General features: G+C 43.0%; 3 protein-coding genes across 4 annotated transcripts in view; 2 read left to right on the forward strand and 1 right to left on the reverse strand.

The window, feature by feature from the left end:
* Positions 1–20,784, forward strand: part of LOC108063568 (dedicator of cytokinesis spg) — a 28,063-nt gene extending 7,279 nt beyond the window's left edge. Inside the window, exons 2-13 of one of the 2 annotated variants that reach the window (XM_017150704.3) lie at positions 2,831–3,072; positions 3,136–3,284; positions 13,636–13,756; positions 13,820–14,057; positions 14,411–16,144; positions 16,717–17,537; positions 17,718–17,827; positions 17,948–17,965; positions 18,107–18,313; positions 18,375–18,549; positions 18,609–18,830; positions 18,895–20,784. In XM_017150704.3, the coding sequence (XP_017006193.2) occupies positions 2,831–3,072; positions 3,136–3,284; positions 13,636–13,756; positions 13,820–14,057; positions 14,411–16,144; positions 16,717–17,537; positions 17,718–17,827; positions 17,948–17,965; positions 18,107–18,313; positions 18,375–18,549; positions 18,609–18,830; positions 18,895–20,784 (5,927 nt within the window). The remainder of the gene's footprint in view (positions 1–2,830; positions 3,073–3,135; positions 3,285–13,635; positions 13,757–13,819; positions 14,058–14,410; positions 16,145–16,716; positions 17,538–17,717; positions 17,828–17,947; positions 17,966–18,106; positions 18,314–18,374; positions 18,550–18,608; positions 18,831–18,894) is intronic. The other variant, XM_070217401.1, reaches the window with a different exon arrangement.
* Positions 3,815–9,906, reverse strand: Inx3 (innexin 3). Its single transcript, XM_017150705.3, has 6 exons — positions 9,830–9,906; positions 7,728–7,924; positions 6,261–6,469; positions 5,223–5,683; positions 5,011–5,164; positions 3,815–4,944 (listed from the first exon to the last, which is right to left on the reverse strand). Exons 2-6 carry the CDS (start codon positions 7,888–7,890, stop codon positions 4,744–4,746), a joined length of 1,188 nt encoding a protein of 395 aa, XP_017006194.1. The 5' UTR covers positions 7,891–7,924; positions 9,830–9,906; the 3' UTR covers positions 3,815–4,743.
* Positions 20,785–20,922: 138 nt separating the features above from the next.
* On the forward strand, positions 20,923–22,041 carry LOC138913505 (ecdysone-induced protein 75B-like). The gene has a single exon (XM_070217402.1). The coding sequence runs from the start codon at positions 20,923–20,925 to the stop codon at positions 21,265–21,267; it is 345 nt and encodes a 114-aa protein (XP_070073503.1). The 3' UTR covers positions 21,268–22,041.
* The last annotated feature ends 108 nt before the right edge of the window (positions 22,042–22,149 follow it).

Below are 22,149 nucleotides of genomic sequence, written 5' to 3' on the forward strand. Positions count from 1 at the left end.
TTTTTATTTAAATACGTTTGTTGACATTGCGGACTTGTTGGAGTGAGCATTGTGTTCTCTGTTCCGCTCCTTCTTTAATATCTACCCCTAGCTTTTTACCCTTTGTGTCGGGGGCGAACAAAAAGAAAAAGAGTGATGTAAGCCAAGCCTTTTGGGATATTGCATTCATCGTAAAAGTAATTATGGGGCTCAGCTCCATGATGATCCTGCCAATTTCCAGTGGCACTTCAAGTCAACTTTATGAAATTTAATATTAAATTTCCCTAAGCTGGCTAAATGCTCATTAAAATTATGTATGCATTGAGAGAAAGGGGTGAATGTTTAATTAGGATGGGTGTGCTTGTGATAAAGTTTTAGCAAAATTTTGTGAAAAATATTATATTTTAAATGTTATATTAATAATCACTTTTTAAAATGATTTGTTATAAGCAGACCTTTTATAATAAATTATTTATTAATAGACTTAAGAGACTAGTTTGCGCAAAAACGAACAGACGGACGGACGGACAAACGGACGGACAGACGGACGGACAAACGGACATGGATAGATCGACTTGGTCTTTTATTATACTTTTTTATACCGTTTTTAATGTCTACAGTGTTTTTTTTTGTGAGTGTACTCGTGGCGGGTTTTTCCAGTTGGCTTTTAGCAGCTATAAGCTTGCCAGGCCGACGCCTTCCTAATGTGACTGACCTAAATAGTGCAAACGCTTGGCTGGCACTTTGCCTACTGCGGAATCCGGGATGTGTGAGAACGTACACTCAGCAAAAATTGTTTTACTTTGCCCTTTCAAAAAATATGAAGCACATGCAATTTTAAGTAAGCAAGTTGAGTACCAAAGTCAACTCCTTACTTTTTATTGATATAATGCGATTATTACTTAAATATAAGAAATGCCCGCTTAAACAAAGTTTTCTTTGTACATCTGAACAGCTTTATATGTTCAATCCCCTTACCTTCAGTTCTTATTTATTCTTTGATAAATATATAAAACACTGCAATATTTTTCGCGTGCCAAAGTGTGGGTATGTGTGCTCATTTGCTGGAGTGTTTGCCCTGCGCCAGTTGAAGTGCCAAGAACGGAGCGATGCGATGCGATGCGAGGTCTTCAACTGGCATTTTAAATTATAAAATACTCGCTATTTAGCATCTCATCTCCAGAATTCATTTAAATCAGGCTGCCGCATTCGCGACGAGCGGCGCAAATTGAAGCCAGTTAGAGGCGGTTGGCAGTTTGAGTTTCAGTTTGAGTTTGAGACTCAAATGGATGGTATAGCTATAGCTGAAATGAAAAAGAAGATTCTCTGGCAAAGGCAACAGCAACCATAAAGCACTCACAGTAGCAACAGCTACAGCAGCAACATCTACAGTAGCAACAACAGGAAGCAGTTTGCCCATTTTCATGGCACTGAAGCATTTCATTTTACATCTCCCTCCCGAAATCCCTCTGTCTGTCTGGGCGTGCGTTTTATTAGCTCCTTTCGTTGATATGCTCATGCCGTGCTCGCTCGTTTGTCTTTCAACAAGGGAGCCCACATCTACATCTACATCTACAGACACATTCACATTCACATTCACATCCACATCAACTTCCAAGCACCACCTCCACCAGCAGTAGAAGCACCACCATCCACATCAGCACCACCCTAGCAGAAGGCCGGCTTCCTCGTCTTGCGGCGCCTCCCAGTCCAAAGAGTGTGCCTTGCATTTGTAATTGATACACGGCGAAAAATCGGACATGGCCTGGCCAGAATTTTAATCAAGAACCCTAAGATCAAACGTGATAGTGGGGGAATTCCGGGCAAAAATGATGTTGTCTCTGTAAATCTCTGAATATATTAGTAATCAATACGAATAAATTTAATCCTACCAAATGGATTTCTTAAGTTAAATAAAGAAATGGATATTGAAATAATAGGAAAGTAATCAAGAACTCTAAGATTAAACGTGATAATTGGGCAATTCCTGGTAAAAATTACGTTCCTGTAATTTTCTGAATATATTACAAATCAATAGGATAAAATTCCTCCTAAATAGATTTTTCGGTTAATGGAGATATAGATGTGTAAATGGAAAAACACTAGCCACTGTTTGGGTCATTTAAGGATTAAATTTTTTTAATATTATTGATCAACTCAACAAATATTTCTAAAGGTATTTTGAAATATTCCAGATATCCCCTCAAATATTCATATGTTGAATGATGTTTTTGAGTCCGGGTTCGGTGAACTCATTGATAAATTTAAATAAAATTTCCAGATGGCTTATTTCTGCCGATCGAAGAACTGGGAATTTTCACTTTTATGAGCTTTGGCCAAAGACAAAAACAATGAAGTTGGCAGTGTATTCGTTGCCATAGCCACCATATCAAGGCATTGCGGATATATCCAGCAGCTTTCACAGCCCCAAAAAGGTGGCTTCAGTTTGAGTCTCGGAGTTGGAACCCACTTGGATTGGATCCACGAGGCATCATCCACGAGCCAAAGTGTTCGATTGTTCCGTGTTCTCGACAAAGAGACGACACCCCCATATATACACGTACTTACATACATTCTCCATGGCTCCATAAAAATACGTTCGAATGCATAAATTTTCCTTTCATAGCCCAGGCATTTGCCTATTTATAGTTGAAGTATTTATTGTTGCCGGGCCACTCGTGGCATGCTCAAGTGGCCACTCGTGGGGGCACTTTAATTGCCACTGCCTGCCGTCCATCCTGCGGCAATGTCATGGCCAAGAAGTGGCAAATGCAACTGGTTGTAATCCAACCAAGCATCTAGGAACTTAACTTTTCCTGCTCTCATTTTCATTTTTACATTTTCTTTACAGCCATTCACAACTGGCATGGCGATGTCCGGTTCGGTTTGCCCCTGGACGTCGGGGATTCCGTGGATATTGTGGAGGAGTGCAAGCACTGGTATCGCGGCTCCTGTCCCCGAAAATCCCGGGCAGTGGGTCTCTTCCCCAAAACCTATATACACATCAAGGATCTGTCGAAAATCGATCCCGTGGTCGCTGAGTGTACACAGGTCCTGCGAGAATGGTCGGAGATCTGGAAGCGGCTCTATGTGGTAATTGTATTTAATATTCGAATATTAAAGTTCAAACGTAAATCTATTTTTGATATTTTTCAGGATCGCGAAGCTTACAAGTTCCAAACCCTGCGCAAAGTCATGTTTTCCATATTGGAAAGTCGAAGGGAGCTCTTGAGTGCCACCATGACTCAGGATCAGACTCTGGAGCTTCAGATGGTTGTGGTTTCAAAAATAGATTGGGGCAATCGGTAAGTTTTAAAGATATTCAGTAGGTTGGGGTATTCAAATGAACAAAATACTTCTGGAAATAATAATAATAAACCTAAAACGATTTTAAATATTTTCAAGTTTAAGAATAATGTTGGAAGTTCTAAAACAACAAACTATTTGAAGAGAGCCATAAGAGTTAGAAACCACTTTATTGACAATGTTCCTAAGAGTTCTTGAAATAATAATAATTCGAACTATCTTGATAAACCTAAAACGTTTGCTATTTGCAACGGATGTTTTAGAATGATTTTGGAAGTTTTAAAACAACAAACTATTTGAAGAGAGCCAAAAAAAGTTAGGAACCACTTCATTGATAATAATGTGCCAAAGAATCGTAAGCAATTTTCAAGTAGTTCTTAGGATTTTCCTTTGTTTATAAGTATTCCCAGCGACTGCGTAGTACTTCAATGGTATCTCGAGCCTCTTGTCAGAACAATGTAAAATCCAACCTTCATGCCTATAAATCCCACAATCGTTTCCCAACCAAACCCCATTGATAAGTCCGCAGTTTAGCTGAAATTGTATTGTAGAATATTTATTACAACTTTGAACTTAGATAGCTTGGGTTCTCTTTTGCTTTATGTAAAATGTGTTCTTTTCTAGCAATAATCACAATAATTTTGTTATAAACAAAATTGCTTAAAATTACGATATATCTGTAGACTAAATGTTAGGACAAAAATAGCGAGAGCATTGTGTATACTCGTTTAAATATTTCGTAATTATATTCCTCGTCGTACTCGTATCATTCGATTACTACAATTTTTGTATAGATCAACGTTTCGTGAGCGTGCGTGAGCGATAAGCAGATATATGTCTAGCTGCATAGGTATTCTTCTTCAGTATGGGATCATCATCGATGATCCGAACTAACCGAACTATCGAGCTAACTGTTAAACTTAATTGTATATTTAAAATGGCGCATCATTGTCAACGACCTAACTACGATACCAAGTAGCAAAATCGTTTGATGGGATATCCTCTTCTCGTTCAATCTTCAACCTACAAATTGCACGGTCTGCCTGTGTCCCTCATTTCTTTTTTTATTTTTGTCTTATTATTTGTTTTTTTTTTGTCTTTTTATATTGTTTATTGTGTCTCCTCCCTCAAATGTCTCACTCTGTGGCTCACATCTCGTGTCAATGACGAACTGCACCTGTTTTTCTACGACCGAATTCAAAGATTATTTCCTTATAATTTTGCTAAATATATTTCGCATAGAATATTACTGAGTTGGATGTCCGAAAGTGCAATTGTTCTCGTTGATTCGTTCTCTCTCTCTCGCAGTCTTAGTGGTAGAAAATGGAAATGCCTAACCTCATGACACACACAACTCCCTCTATATCATCTCATCCCCCTACAAATATTATTGAGAAATCATTGAAATCATTGTTTTTTGCTTTTTTGGAAGCCAATCCGGATGAATTGGCTATCTCATCATGTCTCCGTCTCCTTGCCGCCGCCGAAGCTCTCCACTGGCGGATAGATCGGATGGCTGATGGGGTTCATTTCCAGGGTCGAGGGGGCCGATGGGGTTCGGGATGCTCCTAAGAGGCCGCAAAGCTGTTGCAGCATATCGCTGTACGATCTTGTGCTGAGATTCTGGCTAAGGAAGTGCAAGATCAGGAAGTCACCAATCTGTGGGAGAAATTTAAATGATTTAAATACTATTTTTAAGGGGTTTTTCTTAGTAGAAGAACCCACCTCCAAACGTCTGACCAATCCAGCGATTTCCTTGCGTTGTCCTGAGCGATAAGAACGCTTGATGATGGTCTCCCGTGTGGTGGGCATCATGATAACCACCAGAGAATAAAGCACAGCCACGCCGGAAATGGTGGCCAAGATGATAAACCAGAACCTAGAAAATCAAAAGATATTTTTAAGATCTCTCTAAAGAAAAAGATAGTATTACTTACCACAGGAAAATGTAGATCTTCTCGTTAAGGATATTCAATGCCAGCACACAGAGGGTGTCGTGCTTCTGAATCGATCCACTGGGTCCAAACTTGTGGAACGTGCACTTGGTTAGCCGGGGGAAGATCTCGATCATGGGATCGAAACGCTTGTCCTGATCCATATTGGAGAACTTGACCACATCCGTGCCGTAGGACATGAAAGCACCGCCCAGAAACTTATCCACCATAAATATATTCACAATCACATTGATAAAGTTAAGCAGTTCGCATATGAAGTAGGCAAAGGAGTAGCCGTTGTGCGTGTTCAAACTGTTCACGAAGTACTTGAGGATCCTGTCCTGACGATCCCGCCGATAATCATCCGGCACACTGACCATTCCACGCAGTCCATCGGTGATCATGCGGATCTTGCCGTCCTCCATGTTCTTCCAAATCCAGTGGGGCACATAGAACATGAGGCCCTGAAAGAATTTACAGATTAGTTTCGGTCGCGGAAGTGGGAATTACATTGAATTAAAGACACAAGATTTGTCACGCTTTAAGTGGACCATAAGTGATAGGTTCCAGACGCATTAAGTCTTTAATTAAGTTCATTGAATCTACAGACAAGATGGAAGTTTTCCTAAAGCTAGATTTTTTTTCCACTTGTAAATTGAGAAATAATGTAACCTTATTCCCATTTAGGTTTATGATAAATCTTTAAAAGATTTGAAATATTTATATATATAAAGTTCTTAATAAATGGTAAAGATGATCTTAGCTTTTGAAGTAGTACTGTAGTTCACAGTGCTTTATAAATGGTAAAGGTGATCTTAACTTTTGCAGTAGTTCTATAGTTCAAAGTTCTTTATAAATGGTAAAGATGATCTTAACTTTTGCAGTAGTTCTATAGTTCAAAGTTCTCTATAAATGATAAGGATGATCTTAACTTTTCTAGTAGTTCTGTAGTTTAAAGTTCTTGATAAATGGTAAAGATAATCCTATCTTTTGTAGTAGTTCTGTAGTTCTTATATTAATTTCTTTTTCACAATCACTCACCTGGAAAAATAGCACGAATGGCACCCATTGGTAGTAGCTGTGGTAGCGCTTCTCTTGGCCATATTCATTGCCCAAACCCGGGGAGGCCACGTCCGTTCCGATTTGCCGATGCTGCTGGCCAGGTATCGTAAACGTGTAGGTGATCCAGCAGAAGGTGTTGATCACGTGCATCGGTATGGAGCCATCGTTGATGCAACTTATGGGATCGCCTGCGAAGCGCAAAGATAAATGTAATTTGTAGATATGCATTCGACCTCGCTGTAATTCAGATATGTTATATGGGGGGAAATGCACGCAATGCATTCCAGAAACCAAAGAGAACAGAGCACAGAACACAGAAACCTCGCAAGCCGTTCGTCAACGTCAAGTGCCATTAGGGCAATCGCAATCTCTATGGGTCCGGGTTCTCCAGCTATCCTCTGGGTCCCCAATTTGTCGGCGCAGTGGGTGCGGTTACGACGACGACTACGCTACGGTTACATTTATTACGGTTGCAGACGTGCCTAGGTAAACCTGCAACATTCAGACAGACGGAGGGACAGACAGATAGAGAGCCTTTTCAACTTTTTTGGGTGCGCCCCAACTTGAACATTAACTCCCATTCCCCCTGCTTTTTTTTTGGGCAAACAAAGTGGATACAAATGGAGCTGCAGACGAGGTTGTTACTGGGTTGGAAGGGGGAATTCCCAGAACCAACCGTCAATATTTGACTGTGGTTTCGTCAGTTGTTCACTTTTAGAGCACTTCTTTTAATGCACAAATATTTGTCTTGAAGCTGGGCGATGCCTAGATCTGATTGAAGTCCAACACAATGGTTGCTAAAGTCGGGAACTTTAAGTTGGGATCTATTTAATTAAATGTTGTTAAGTAATAATTATGAAAGTACTGCAAAACTTAATAATTCATGAATTATATTAAAATGTCTCTCTTCATATTTGATATTTGTCTAAGCTGATACTGATTATTCTAAACAATCATAGTTCATTCAAGGATTATTTCCTATCAATTTTGCTCCAAGTGTACTATTCTTCTACCAAAGGCCCTTTTCAGAAGTGCGTGGGAATGTAAAATCATATTCATTACAAGTATCATTATGTAAGACACTTCACTGAGCCCAGCTTGAACCAGATACATTGATTTTCACGCCACTTTCAGGCGAAGCACAGGGCACAATCCGCCCCCCGCGGCGACGAAGGAATGAGTCACTCGAGTAAATGGCTTAGTCTGAAATCTGATGAACGTGTGTTGCGGCCAATTTGTGAAAGCTCTGCACGAGTTTGTTTTGTTGTTTTTCTCTGTTTCGATGAGTTCAATTTCAAATGGGTCGAATCGTATTTCTTGGACTTTAGTGCTGCATTAGCAGCTATGCTGCAATTGCAAGAGCAAACTAGCTAACTAGGCTAACCATATTCAAGTGCTAAACACTTGCATAGATGCACTAATTTTTCGGGGGAGGTGCTAACTTACCGATCAGATTGTTTGCGGTAACGATAATGCAACAGGTGAACAGAATGGCCGTGGTGATCCTGTAGTGGCACCGGAACACCATGTTGTCGATGACCGCCTTGTCCAGCAGATAGCGTATCTTGATGAAGCCGGACACAGCCGAGACCATGCCAAAGACCGCCATGTTGATGGTTGGTGTGCTGCTGCAACGAAGCTAACTGCAAGTGGACAAGAGAACAATAATGAAATGAGCAAAGGAACACTGGGAAAAATAAAAATATTTATTATAAAGTAATCCCCAAAGAGTAGTTTAGAAATCACTTGAATTGGTTAATAGATTATCGTCTCTGGGACTTTTTGGTAGAGCTTGAAAATTATCGATCTTTTCGATATTATTACAATATAGATTCGATAATATCGAAATTTAAAACTGTTGGTTTTTCGGTTCTATGATATGATGTGTTCAGAATAAGTTCCCTTTTTATTCCAAGTGCACTACCGTCGTTTTTTTTTCTTTGCCATACTTAATTGTGTGCTGTGTTTGCCTTGTGCGTTATCTGGGACAGACATGACATATTCCAAATTATTTCACCACCCAACTACACATATACGAACATGCCTCCTCTCCACTCCCAATCTGAGTTCCAGTTCCAGTACTAGACTACCCCATACCATCCCATCGTTATCGTCGACAAGCCGCACTTACAATTAAGTAAGTGCTTGGGCAGTGCCGGAATTGTTTGTTGGGAACATCGCTCTAGAAATAATATGTTGTGCAATCTAATCTAATCTGCGCTAAGCCGGAGCCCAGGTTGAATGCCCCTTCCCTCGGAACCTCTAGGCCCCGAAATATGCTACACACATATGTACATAGCTAACAAGTTCATCTCAAGAACTTGGTCTCTCAGAACCGGTACAGCTTTTTGTCAACCCACGCATAAATTTCACTTTGTCCCCCGTATAACCAAAGAGCACCGAATTTATCATGGGGTTTTGTTTTCTTTTTTCCACTTTTTTTTTGTATTTCTTGTCGGTGGCTTTTTGGGATTTCGATTTGGGTTTTCGGCTGGCCATGGATCAGGTTCTGGTTTGCTTTCTTCTTGGCTCTTTTGTTTATATGCAAATTTTTTTTTGTTTCGGCCCATTGTGTGTTTTATGTGTGTGTTTTGGCTGTATTTCATTTCGGCACGACAGATCGTATAACTCCGAATCCGAATCGGACTGGGAATGGGAATCCGTAACTCCGAGAGCGAGACGCACACTAGCATACGCACAGGCACATAGAGTTGTCTCTGTCGCACGCATGCGAGCGGCAATTAAAGTCGCAAAGTATCTGTATCTGCGCAACGGCAGCTACTCCTTTTAAATGCATCAGCTTCTGCACTGAACATTCAATCTTACCACGCACACATCGGCACAAGAAACACCACAAACACACACAGATACGCGGAGAGCACTTCATTTCGAGCCAACTTCAATTCTTGCCTTTTTTTTCTTTCAATACAAAAGTTTTTTCCTCTTTTTTTCGAAAAAAAGACAAAAAAGAAACTGGTTTTAAGGTATTTTCTTTTTGGGAGCGGAGCGGGCGCGATCGGATCCGATCGGTTGTTGCCACTGTTCTCTCTCATTTTGTGTCGTTTTCCTTGGTCGTTTTCCTTGGTCCGAAGGTGTTGCTACCAACATTGGCAACAGAGCAACCTGCCAGTTGGCCAGAACCGAACTGCGACGACCCCTTCGCACACATAAGTGATTCTTTTGCTCCTGCGATGGATTCGGTATCGTACTTTTTTCTTTAGAGCTCTCCGCTCGCATTTAAATTTATTGCTGCCACTTTGACACTTTGGAAACTCGTTTTCGCTGCTTGTATTTTATAATTTCTGTCTGGTTTTTTGTTTTTGTGAGTTTCTTTATTGTTATTTATAACTTTTTTGTTGCAGAGATTCGAGATTTCTATTATACACAAGTACAAACACTACAAGCAAACACCCACAGATACACTCAGACTCGGACACAGACTCAGCTGTGGAGCTGGAATTGCATTCGTAACTGCATTTCGAGATGGTGGTGTGCGTGCAGCTTGGTGGTTGTGATTTCAGTGAGACCCCAGTGGTTCCCATTCATACCCGTATCCGTATCGTATCGAAAATTTGCAGCTGCTCTCAGCGGCGTTCAAAAACCTACTAACACCAGATTTCCAGAGTCGAACTATACGAACCAACACTTTTCGAGCCGCGAGAGAGTCTCTCTTGCGATCTGGGTGGTTTTTCCACTCTTCTCTCTCTCTCGGAACCACTGATCGCAGCTGGTTCTTTTCGCTCACTAACTGAAATTACGCTCAAGCTGCATTCGCGCATTACCTTTTACCTGAGATGATGATGTCGATGAGACCCGGTGTTGTTACCTGTAGAGCAGAGCAGCCACCACCCAACCCAACCTCAGGTCGCTTAGGTAGTTCACTCCGAATCTCTGAGTCTCCGATTTTCCCTCGATCTTGAACCAACTTGAAAACATCTGGATTGAAAATCGGTAAATCCATTGATTAGTAAGGTCTTTGCGTTGAGCAGGGGGATTTTATTGTCTTCTACAACTCTATCAACTAGATCTGGATTTTAGATTAAGCTGCTCTGCAGCACAAAAAGTCGAAGTCGCAGTCGGAGTCATTCGGGCTAAACAAAGATTTTGAAACACAATGAGCCAGAACTGGAACGCCACATAAAACACTTAAGAAACAAAAGGGGTATCAAAAAACAAGGAGGAATGTAAAAAGAATATTCTATACGTATAGGGCTTTAACATTTTTTGATCATGAGTGGGAACCATAAAAAATGCATTTCATATTTCAATTTAAAAATATATATTTTTAAATATTCGAGCTATTTTGGTTTAGTTTTAGGTTTAGGTTTTTAAATTTGTTATCATAAATGGGTACTATATTTAATGTATGTCATATTTCAAATTCAAAATATATTTTTTTAAATATTCGAGTTATTTAGGTTTAGTTTAAAAGGTTTTCAACTTTTTATCCTATGTGAATTTAACTCTAGTTCTATCGAGAATCTTTCTAATTACTTTCAAAAATGGTAAAACTATAATGGTATCAGTAATTAAAATGAATAGTGTTAATTCTTTATTATTATATACAAAATTATAAATATATATTACACTTAATACCGAATCCCATGCAATTAGTTTATTCTATCAAATCCCATTCCCTCTATTAATCACCTCTAAATTTATGGTGCTTTAAATGCAAACCCAAGTAAATGAAATTAATGAGGTGGGACCTCAAGTACCTTGATAATGCTCCCTTTGAGCCGCGCCTCATTATAAAAACGTATTCCAATTAATTCCGCGGAACTTGGCGAGGCCTGTCCGTTTAATTTATCGCTGCTTCCATGTCCAGCGAATGAATCCTCTGGCAGCGGCACAGACGCCGCTCTGAAGTGTCCGCCAAGTGGGTCTAAGGAACTATTCGTACTCGTATTGGTATTCCTTTTCCAGGGTTAAATGTGTCGTCACACACACTCTTTCACTTAGGATCCAAAATGAAGATCCATTTGCATGCTGAGAGCTAGACAAGCAACGCCAAACTTGTTGCCAGGCATTCCTCTCGGGTTCCAGGTCCCCAAAGAACCCAAGAACCCAATTCTGAACCCCCTACAAAAACCTGCAACTCCTTGGTTGCTGGTGGAATGACTCAGCTTTGGCTGGCCTGTTCTTCGGTCTTGGCCATAATGAAATGGCATTTCGAAATGGCTGCTGCTGCTGCCGCTGCTGTTTCCATGTCCTGAACCGCTGCGCTCCACTTGGTTGCACTGTTTGTTTATTGTCGGTTCCTGATGCCTGATGCCTGTTACCTTTTGGTTGCCTCTGGCCTCTCGCCAGAAATGTATCTGCGAGCTACACCTTTTATAAAGACATTAAATACGAAATATATGGCATGTGTGATTGTGATATGCCCTGTATCTGTATCTGGGTTGCTGGCGAGGCGAGAGAACCCATAGATACAATGCCATCGAACGCGTTGTTATTGCTTTTGTTTGTGGTTGACAGCCCTGCTTATCGAAGTGTAAATAATTAAATTTTTCTGTATCGTCTGGGTCTCCATCTTGTTGCGTCTTCTCGCCTCGTTCTTTCCTCCGTTTTTTTCTGTTGTGTCATATCTTCATAGATTTCCAACACTTTAGGCGAGGCTTAATTAAAAAGGAATTTGTTCAGATAAGCAAGGCATTTTTTGGGTTTGTTTTTGGGGATATATACAGCCCCTTTCACCTGTTGAGCTTTGGGTCACAGGCACTTAATTAAAAACGACTTAAAGTGTTCATTACCAGCATGGCTACCGTTTTGCTTTTGCTTTTTTGCGGCCATCCCAGGCATCCCAGGCAGCCGCGCACGCGCTCCTCTCATATTTGTATCCATGAGATACATTTTCGAGTCGCAGTGCTTCATTTGGTCACGTCAACTCAGAAACAGAGCTCCCGGCGTAACAGAGGTGGCTCGAACCCCACACACAAACCTACATATCATCAATATATCTCCGAGAGAGAGCCGAAAACATTCCCCAGTGATCTTGGCTTTGGGTTTCTCTACTGGTTCCGGTTCCAAAATGGAGACTCTCTCTCTCTGGATTCTCTCTATCTCTTTGTGAATTTCACCTGAGCCAAGAGCGAAGCCGTTTAGGCCTCGTTAACAGCAAAACGGCTTCTTCTGGAGGTTGTATTGTAAAAGATGCCTGTCCCGGCTCGGCTCTCTCTGCGTAAGCCAGGTAGAAGTCCCAGCGTAGCCGAGGTAGCAGCATCGTCAACATATTGCTGATGACGTTGCTGGCTATGGCCAACCTGGCTATGAACCTGGTCGAAGCCTCTCCTCTCCTCTCCTTTCCTCTTTAACTTTTCTTCTTCTCGCATGCGCCACCGGAATGCCGTGAACCCATTAGCTGTGTAGTTTCTTGTGTACCTCATCTGACTTGGCTCGGATCGTGGATCGCATGGGCTGTGAGCAGCCGAAATTTATGCGTCATGCATAAGATCCGTTCCTGATCATCATCATCTGATGGTGATGTTCATCATGTAAATTCCAATCGGTAGCTGGCACGTACTGGGCCATAGATAGTGTGAAGTTAATGATCGACCCAATCCATTTAGATACGATCTTTGTCGATAGAAGTCGTCGTTTGATTTCGTTCGATTTGAGCTACTTTCCGAAAGTTGAGCGGAGTCGTGACAGGTTCTCTGGCTGCCTTGGCACTGATTCATTTCGATTTGCATGAGTGGTACTCAGAATTACTCGGAATCGGGGGAACTTGATAGCTATAGTCTATGTTGACCTAAAGTAAACCTTATATATTTATTGTAGAATAATTTAATTATAATAATATTTAATATTAGACTATAATTTTTAGCAAACTACCTAATTAAAGTCTTTAAAACATTTTCCCTGAGACCTAACTTTAAATATAATTTTCCTTAATATTACATCCCCCAAAAATAATGTAATATTATGAGATCTTCCATACTTCCATGCTCGAGCCCTCTTGAAATTGCCCAAAATAAATCTTTATTCCCTTCGCGGTCTGTTCTATTTATGGGAATGCGAGGTGATTAATGATGATCGTCTATGATGATGACTGACCAAATTTGTATTTAATTCTTGGCGCTCCGCACGACTCCGTCGAGCGACAATTAATTACGAATGCGTCAATTTCCTTAAAGCTCTGATGGTTTTCCAAACAACCAACTGGGCTGCATTCGAAGGGTTCCCCTTCGAGCACCGCGCTCCCACGATCCATTAATTGAAATGTGTGTCTTTCGTATCGGAACGTGACAAAGTGGCAAAGTTGTTTTAGCTGGGTGTTTCCTTCCCTAATATATTAGCTATACATACATGTATCACTATCAATCAACCAGCAAATACTCTTCGATCTTTGCAGCAAACTCGGTCTGGACTTGGTGCCCAGAGAGGGACCTCTGGCGGTGGATCCACATGGCATTGGCATCGTCAAGCTCTACAATGTCCACGTGAGCAGTGCTGATAACGCCAAGGCCTCATCGGTATGGGTAGAAATTAAATACCATTGGATTGTTTTTAATGTTTTGACTTGATAACCCCTATAGAGTCGGGGAACATTGAGGCGTAAGACGCAGCGCAAGATCCTCACCCACCATCTTTACTTTTGCATGCGCGACTTTGGCCATCGGATAGGTGGCGATGATGCAGAGGTCTACTTCTTTCTCTACGACGGCACTCACATGCGACCTTTATCCGAAAGGTTTCTGGTCAAGATCTCCAAAGATGGTTTCTCCAATTACATCGAAAGGTTGCACAGCAACTGCACGGTGTTTACTGATCTGGGTAAGGATAGTAAAGACTAGTAAAAGATCTTGGTAATATAATACGTATAATAAGAAATTTAAAATATTTTTAATATTACAAAAAAAAGAAATATTAGAAAACATTTTTTGTTTACCTATTTCTATACTTTTTTACATATAATAAACACCTGTAAAGACTCTTAAAATATTTTTAGTAAAACAAAAAATTTATTTTTTATTTTTTTTGTATCCAAAAAAAAATTTTTTTTATATATGTATAATAAACACCTATAAAGACTTTTAGTATAAGAGTCCGTATAATAATAAACTAAAATATTTTTCATAAAAAAAAAAAATTGTATACCTTTCTTAATAATTTTCTAATATTTTCAGGTGCCGCTGATCTCAACGAGGACCTTCACCTGGTGGCCGTGGTGATGCGCGTGGGCAAGATCATCCAATCGGACTCCATCAAGAAGATCGAGAAGAGCGGAACCTTTGGCCATGGTCCCACCTTCCGTCGTCCCTTCGGTGTGGGTGTTCTCTCCCTCGGTGACATTGCCCATTTCGATAACAGCCTAGAGCAATCCTCCGATGAGCGGGAGTATAGCTTCAAGCTGTTCCAGAGCGAGGAGAAGGACTTTCACCTGCTGCCCGAGCTGATAATCAAGAAGTCGAGTGGCAAGTACTCACCCATCCAGACGAGTCAGGGAACGCAGGGAATAGTGGTCTCACTGAAACTCCTCCACGGTGGATTGGGTCAGGCGCGGCAGGAGCAGCCGCTGCTCTTTCAGGGCTCCACGATTACCAGGAAGATGGGCTTTCCGGATGTCATTATGCCTGGCGATGTTCGCAACGATCTGTTTCTCACGCTGGAGCGTGGAGAATTCGAGCGCGGTGGAAAGAATACGGGGAAGAATATCCTTGTCACGGTTGTGGTGCTCGATGTGACCGGCAATGTCCTCACCGATTGCCTTTGGGGCGCCTCTGGCATGGACTCGCAGCCGCAGTACCGATCCATGATCCTCTACCATCAGAATGCTCCCAGTTGGAACGAAATGCTTCGCTTGAGTGTGCCCATCGATAAGTTTGCCACTGCTCATGTGCGATTCGAATTCAGGCATTGTTCGACTCGCGATAAGACGGAACCCAAACTGTTTGCCTTCAGCTTTGCCCGGCTGATGGACACCGGAGGAGCCACTTTGGGCGATGGTCAGCACGAGTTGTATGTGTACAAGTGCGAGGATCCGGCGAAGCTGCAGGCCTCCAATTATTTGCGATTGCAGTGCAGACCGAGGGATGCCCAGGCCAAAATGGATTGTGGCGGTTGCTTTAGTCGCAGCTCCAAGGAGCTGTTCGTCTTGAGATCCCTCTTGTGCTCCACTAAACTCACGCAGAATGCAGATCTGCTCTCCCTGCTGCAGTGGCGCACATATCCTGAAACGATTCAGGACTCGCTGACGGGAGTCCTTCGGCTGAACGACGAAGAGCTGGTCAAGTTCCTGCAGGACGTACTGGACGCCCTCTTTGCCATGTTCTCCAACGAGGAGGGCAACAGCACCCAGCACTCCGGCCTGGTCTTCCATGTCCTCGTCAGCATCTTCAGTCTGTTGCAGAGCAACAAGTTCCAGCACTTTCGGCCGGTGATGAACGAGTATATCGAGAATCACTTTGCAGCCGCTTTGGTTTACAAGGGATTAATTACCTCAGTGGAGCACATGGCCGTGTTCATGACCAAGGCCGAGCACCCGGATCCGTTTCAAAAATGCTTCGGTTCGCTGGAGTACATATTCAAGTTGCTCATCCAGTCGAGGAAACTATTTGCCCGTGCGACGGGTGGCCAGTATGAGGACTCGTTCCGCCGGGACCTGCACTCCCTCTTTACGGCCCTCAATGGAATGCTGGCGGTGCCCTCGTACGATGTCATCATTCCCACCCAGGAGGCGCTGCTCAATTCGACGGGCGTGGTGCTGGAGCAGCTGAAGGACACGCTGCCCGCTCCGGAATTGGGAATGCTGGCGAGAAATATGCTGGACGCGATACCCAGGGGAGCGCCCATTCGACTAATTCAGGCCAAGTTACATGCTGTCAAGGATCTGGTCTCTGGGGAGCTGTTCCATGAGGATGGTATGTGTGTTAGCAGTAGAGGCCTGCTCATTCAATGAATGAATGAATAAATTTTATAAATCTTTTTGAATTGAATGAATAAATTGAATGATTTTCTAATTCATTTCGAATTAAATGAATGAACGAATAAATTTTATAAATCTTTTTGAATTTGCCAGAATTTTTTTGTACTTATTTTTTAAAGCAAAAAGTGGAAAATTTTTGAAAAATCAATGCTAACTGCAAAGTGTATAAAGTTCAGGCAGATTGAACGACAAAATTATGGCCTCTTCTTCTTTAAATGAGAAAATCGTTTGAATTATTTCAGAATTCATGCCATTGATTAATTCATCCGATTTACTCAAACATCAAATTCATTCAATTCTATTAAACTGAAAATTTAATTCATTTTATTCACATTAATCAAAAAATTTAAATTCATTCAATTCCTTTAAACTCAAAATTCAAATTAATGCATTCAGATAATTTGAAAAAAATTCAAAATAATTCCTTGAATAAATTTATGCAGCTCTCTAGTCAGTACTTAAATTGAGTTCTCTATTTAACTAATATATATTTCTTAATCTCTTCAGATTCCCGCACTGTGGTTCTATCGGTGGCCTGCAAGCACCTGCGCATGCATCTCAGTCGTCGCGATGAACTACGCCTGTGTGCCGAGATTCTCTCGGAGATTCTTAGCCAACTGCACGATTTGCAGAAGGAGCAGCGCGACAAGGTGACCAACACCCTGCAACACGACCTGGATTCGCTGTGCAAGAATATACTGGGCATACTGATCCGAACTATAAGCATTATAATGGAGGGATCCAATGCAGTGCTGCCGCAGTTGGTCTCTTGTCTTTTGGGCCTTTTGCAGCTGCTCGATGAGACCCACTACAAGCGGTACTGGGATGAGTTGAGCCCGAATAAAGATCCCCGGGATCTGAAGGAGTTCCTCAGCAAATCCCTGCTGGTTTACGGGGAGCTGTTGACCCAGGATTGGCATGTGTTTCCCAACGATTGGCTCGTGATGAAGCTGGCCGCCAACGATGTGCTGCGCATGTCGCTGGAGGAGTTTGCCAAACCATTGGTTTATAGATTCCTGGGACCACAGGCCTTCGATTCGCAGCTGTGGTGGAACTACTTCAGTCTGGCTGTTTCATTTCTCACCCAACCCTCCCTGCAGTTGGAGCAGTACAGGGAGCCCAAGCGACTGAAGATACTGCACTCGAACGGCGATATGCGGGTGCTCATGGGCTTCCAGATACTCAGCATGTGGTCGCAGCTGGGCGAGCAAAAGCTGCACTTTATTCCCTCGATGGTGGGACCCTTCCTGGAGGTCACTTTGGTACCAGAGCCAGCGCTGCGTAAGGCTACTCTCACTGTCTTTTACGACATGATGCAGTGCGAGCAGGTGGGTTGTTGGGTCTTTATAACCCAGTGGTGGCCAGCAGAAGCAGCACACATACAGCGTACGTGAGCGTCGAAACACTAGCAGCGCAGCGGCAGAGAAATAGCCTATCCTGCTGGCCACCACTGTTGTAACTTAACTTTAACTTTGGATAATTAATGTACATGTTCTTGACAACAACAGGCTGCCCGCGGCTCATTCCGTTTGGTGGAGAGCGAACTGATTGACAAGCTGGACCTGCTGATCAGCGAGAACAAGGGCGACGACGAGTACAGGGAGCTATTCAGCACCATGTAAGTTAGCGAAACAAGCTTTATTGTATACCAATATTGTACATAAATGTCTTTGTAAATGTCTGTAAATATACATATATGACTCACTTCACACTCATTGCAATCGCCATCCATAAAAAGGGAACATCTCAGCTTGGTGTAAGTTTGACTTCCTTGCCTTAAGTGTAGATTATTTGCTGTTTTCTGTATTAGATATTTTGTTGTGTATTTTATTTGTTTCCTATCCTTATATGAGATATTCGAAAGCTTGAAGTTAATAGAATTTTTGTATGCCTTTAGTTTGCTGGAGAAAGTCCAGGTGGAGAATCCCAACTGGAAGGAGGCTGGCATAGCTTTCATAGCCTCAGTCACTCGGCTTTTGGAGCGACTCTTGGACTATCGTAGCGTCATGCAGGGCGAGGAAAATAGGGATAAGCGCATGACCTGCACTGTGAATCTCCTGAATTTCTACAAAAATGAAATTAATAGGAAGGAAATGTACTTGAGGTATGTTTACTAAAGAAGTAAACCTTTATTCTGGTTCCTAACTTTATTTCCTAACTTTTAGATACATCTACAAGTTGCATAATCTGCATCTGCAGGCGGAGAATTACACGGAGGCTGGCTTCACTCTGAAACTATATGCTTCTATGCTGAGTTGGGATCGGGAGACCCAGAGCTTTGCCCCTTTTGATAATAGTGGTCAGCCAGAGTGGCAGCGCAAAGAGCGACTTTATCATGAGGTTAGCAAATATCAGGGGTTTCATAAGGAATATTATAATAATATATTTATTTCTGACAGATCCTCAAATACTTTGACAAGGGAAAGTGCTGGGAGAAAGGCATTCCCTTGTGCAAAGAACTGGCTCAGCTCTACGAAACGCGTCGCTTTGACTACAATAAACTCAGTGAAATACTCATTCAGGAGGCCAAGTTCTTCCAGAATATCCTAACTCAATTGCGACCGGAGCCGGAATACTTCCGTGTGGGATTCTACGGCATGGGATTGCCACTTTTTGTGAGGGTAGGTTATTAGGTTTACAAATCCCTCACTCTGTAACTAATAATTATTTTTTCTCAAATTCAAGAACAAGCAATTTGTGTATCGTGGCCTGGAGTACGAGCGCATTGGAGCCTTTACACAGCGTCTGCAAACGGAGTTTCCCAGTGCCCAGATTCTGGGCAACAACAGTCCGCCGGATAATGCGATCCTAAATGCTCCCGATCAGTATATACAAATCAGTAATGTGCGGCCCGTGGGCGATGCTCAGGCCTTGAAAACGGCAATGGTTCCGGTGCCGGAGAAGATAGCCCGTTTCTACGAGGTCAACGATGTGACCCGATTCATCTACGATCGTCCCATGTACAAGGGAACCGTCGATAAGGACAACGAGTTCAAGTCGCTGTGGATAGAGCGCACGATCCTCGAGATTGCCAGCCCTCTCCCGGGAATCCTCCGCTGGTACGAGGTGAAACAGAAGACCATGCAGGAGCTAACGCCGGTGGAGTATGCCTGCGAAATCATCAGCAATGCTGGCAAGGAGCTGGCCGAGCTGATTGTTCAGTATAAACGGGATCCTAAGAGGAATATAAATCCCTTTTCAATGCGTCTGCAGGGCACCATCGATGCGAATGTGATGGGTGGCATAAGCAAGTACCAGGAGGCCTTCTTCTCCGAGCAGTTCTTGAAATCGCCTCAGGGAGCTGGCCAACAGGCGAATGTGCAGAGACTGAAGGTCCTGATCCTAGAGCAAATACAAATCCTGGAGCAGGCCCTCGAGCTGCACGGCCAGTTGGCGCCCAGTGGTGTCCAACCGCTGCACAATCGCCTCCTGGAACGCTTCTCCCAGCTCAAGCAGAGCTTAAGCGGCATGGGCCGTCTGAAGCGGCAGCATTCGGAGAGCATTGTCAACACTCCGCTGCCGCCGTTGCCCACGGAGCAGCGGGTGGCTGCTCAGGCTACCCAGGCTTCCACCAATTCCCACGCCAATTATGTCTATGATCTGGATGAGATCTACACGAGACCGGGCGACACTTTGCGGCCCGTGGATCCACTGAGCTCGTATCAAACGCTGAGCAAGGAGAGCCTGAGTATTCCTCTCGAAGATGCTGCAGCTCCACCGGTACCGAATCGTCCACGCTCGCAGAACTTTATGGGCAATGGATCCATAGATAGTCCGGAAGTTCCACCGAAACGACAGCCAACGGCGAACTCCCCCAATGCACCGCCATTGCCTCCTAGGGGAATTACCCCCGATAAGCGGGCCTCGAATCCCATGATTTTCAACGATTTCGGAGCCGATGCCGCCGTGGGTCGTCGTCACTCGCAGCAGCAGCAGCAGCAGCAGCATGGCCAGAAGTACTCCGTGGTGGACATTAGCTACGATGATCCGGAGGCGGATCAGCAGCCGCACTCGCTGCCTCCGAACTTCCAGGACGGAAGTGGCGGCCACCTGAGCGTCTGCTTTGCGCCGAATGATTTCCGGGACTCGGGCATCTCGACCACGAGCTCCCGGGAACTGAACCACATGAATCTCAACAACCTGAGCGAAGACTCATCCTCGATTTCGGCCATCACAGTGCAGCATCGGGAGCACTGTCGCATCAGCAGCAATGGCAGCTTGGACTACAATGCCAGCGCCTCGATGAATATCACGCAGCGCGAGAGTTCCAGCAGTTCGTTCGATGTGGAGGATTTCCCAGTGCCACCGCCGCCCATTCCACCCAAATCCTTGGCCGTTTCGAGCAATGGCGACACCACCACACAACTCAATCAGAATCAGAATCAAAATCATTCCACAAACAGTCACCAGCAGAATGGAGATGGCGATGGTTATAGCCTGCTGCAGCACCAGGTCAACGGGCTTCCTTCCGCTCTGCCTGCTGCTGCTGTTGAGGCTGTACCATCAGTACCATCGGTACCATCTGCCATTGCCTCATCCTCATCTAGTCATCAGCACGATGGCGGCACTTTTTGAGTTACAATATGTCGCTGCCATCATCCACCCGATCAGCCCCATCAGCCACACAAGCCATCCTCATCCACCTCGACCTCGGACAGCACGGCCACGGATACGGGTTCGGAGTCCACGGAGTCCAGTGGCTCGACCCACTCGATGACGCCGCCACCACCGCCTCCTCCGCCGCCACCGGCGCTGTTTCATCAGCAGCACTTCTGCCAGGATTGTCTGTCCTCGCCATCGCCACCGCCCACCATCATCACGGAGCAGGCCCAAGTGCATGCCATGCCGGGATTGACCAATCCACAGCCCCACATCGAGCACTGCTCCTGTGGGCTGAGCTTCTCGGTGGTGCAGGATCAGCAGGATCAGCAGGATCGGAGGTTGGAGCAGCTGTCCGGCTGCCAGCATCATCATCATCCGCTGAGTCCCCTGTATCACCTTCCCCAAAGCAGTCAGAATGCACATGCTCAGACGGATTTCTCCTACGCGCAGCGCTAAATGATATATCTGTAGTCCAAGTGCGACCCACAGAGAGTGAGATTGAATTTTGCTTAGTTATTTTACCTTTGTTTCTAGAAATGCTCTCCATAGAACGCACGTTTTTAATCGAATTATTTTTGGTGCCAAATTTTGCTGCAAGTCCAAAGCGCAATACAAACAAATGTTGTAATAATAGGTTGCTATACAATTTTATTAATTTTAATCCTAATTTTATTTTATATTTATATTTATACGGGGAATTGTCGCTAAAAGTTACTAAGAAGAATATTTAGATAAGAGAATAAAGATGAATACATTTTTATAACAAACGTGAATATCAAATACTAAACCAAAATACAGAACTCTAATCAAAAATATATACACTGAAAACAAAGCAGGACGCCGACAAAATGTGCAATGCAGTTTTTACTTTAACAAAACGAACATAGCCATATATACACGACTACTACATACATATATATATATATGCGAAAAGCAATTAGGAATTTTAAAGTGCTACTAGCTTCATAACGAATCAGATAAGTTTTCCATTTTTGTAAATTTTTAAAATAAACATATTTATATATAGAGTCTTCATAAATGTATGTATCTGAATACACTTTAAAACGCGCATCAATCAAAAGCGTTAAACTCGTATTTAAAACAAGAAAAAACTAATCATAAAATACAACTAGTCAACAACTCGAATAAAATGAAATATTACGAAGGGAAAGTATAAAACATATTGTCTATAAATGCATGGCGCGAATATAAGAATTTACTAAAGAATTTAATAAAGTATAAATAAAAAAAAACTTTTTAAATTGGGGGTTTATCTTGAGCCAGAGCTGCCAACTTGTTTTTTCACAGGGATGGAGAATTCTTCACCAAACGCCATCT

Source organism: Drosophila takahashii, chromosome 3R (genome assembly GCF_030179915.1).
Source record: "Drosophila takahashii strain IR98-3 E-12201 chromosome 3R, DtakHiC1v2, whole genome shotgun sequence".
Taxonomy (NCBI): domain Eukaryota; kingdom Metazoa; phylum Arthropoda; class Insecta; order Diptera; family Drosophilidae; genus Drosophila; species Drosophila takahashii.

Excerpts from the sequence above, each read along its gene's own strand:
- Inx3 (XM_017150705.3), bottom strand. The coding sequence starts at position 7,890 with ATGGCGGTCTTTGGCATGGTCTCGGCTGTGTCCGGCTTCATCAAGATA. Across the intron at positions 5,684-6,260 it reads CATTCGTGCTATTTTTCCAG|GGCCTCATGTTCTATGTGCC; the intron begins GTGAGTGATTGT and ends AAATTCTTTCAG. Across the intron at positions 5,165-5,222 it reads AAGATCTACATTTTCCTGTG|GTTCTGGTTTATCATCTTGG; the intron begins GTAAGTAATACT and ends TTGATTTTCTAG.
- LOC138913505 (XM_070217402.1), top strand. The coding sequence starts at position 20,923 with ATGACGCCGCCACCACCGCCTCCTCCGCCGCCACCGGCGCTGTTTCAT.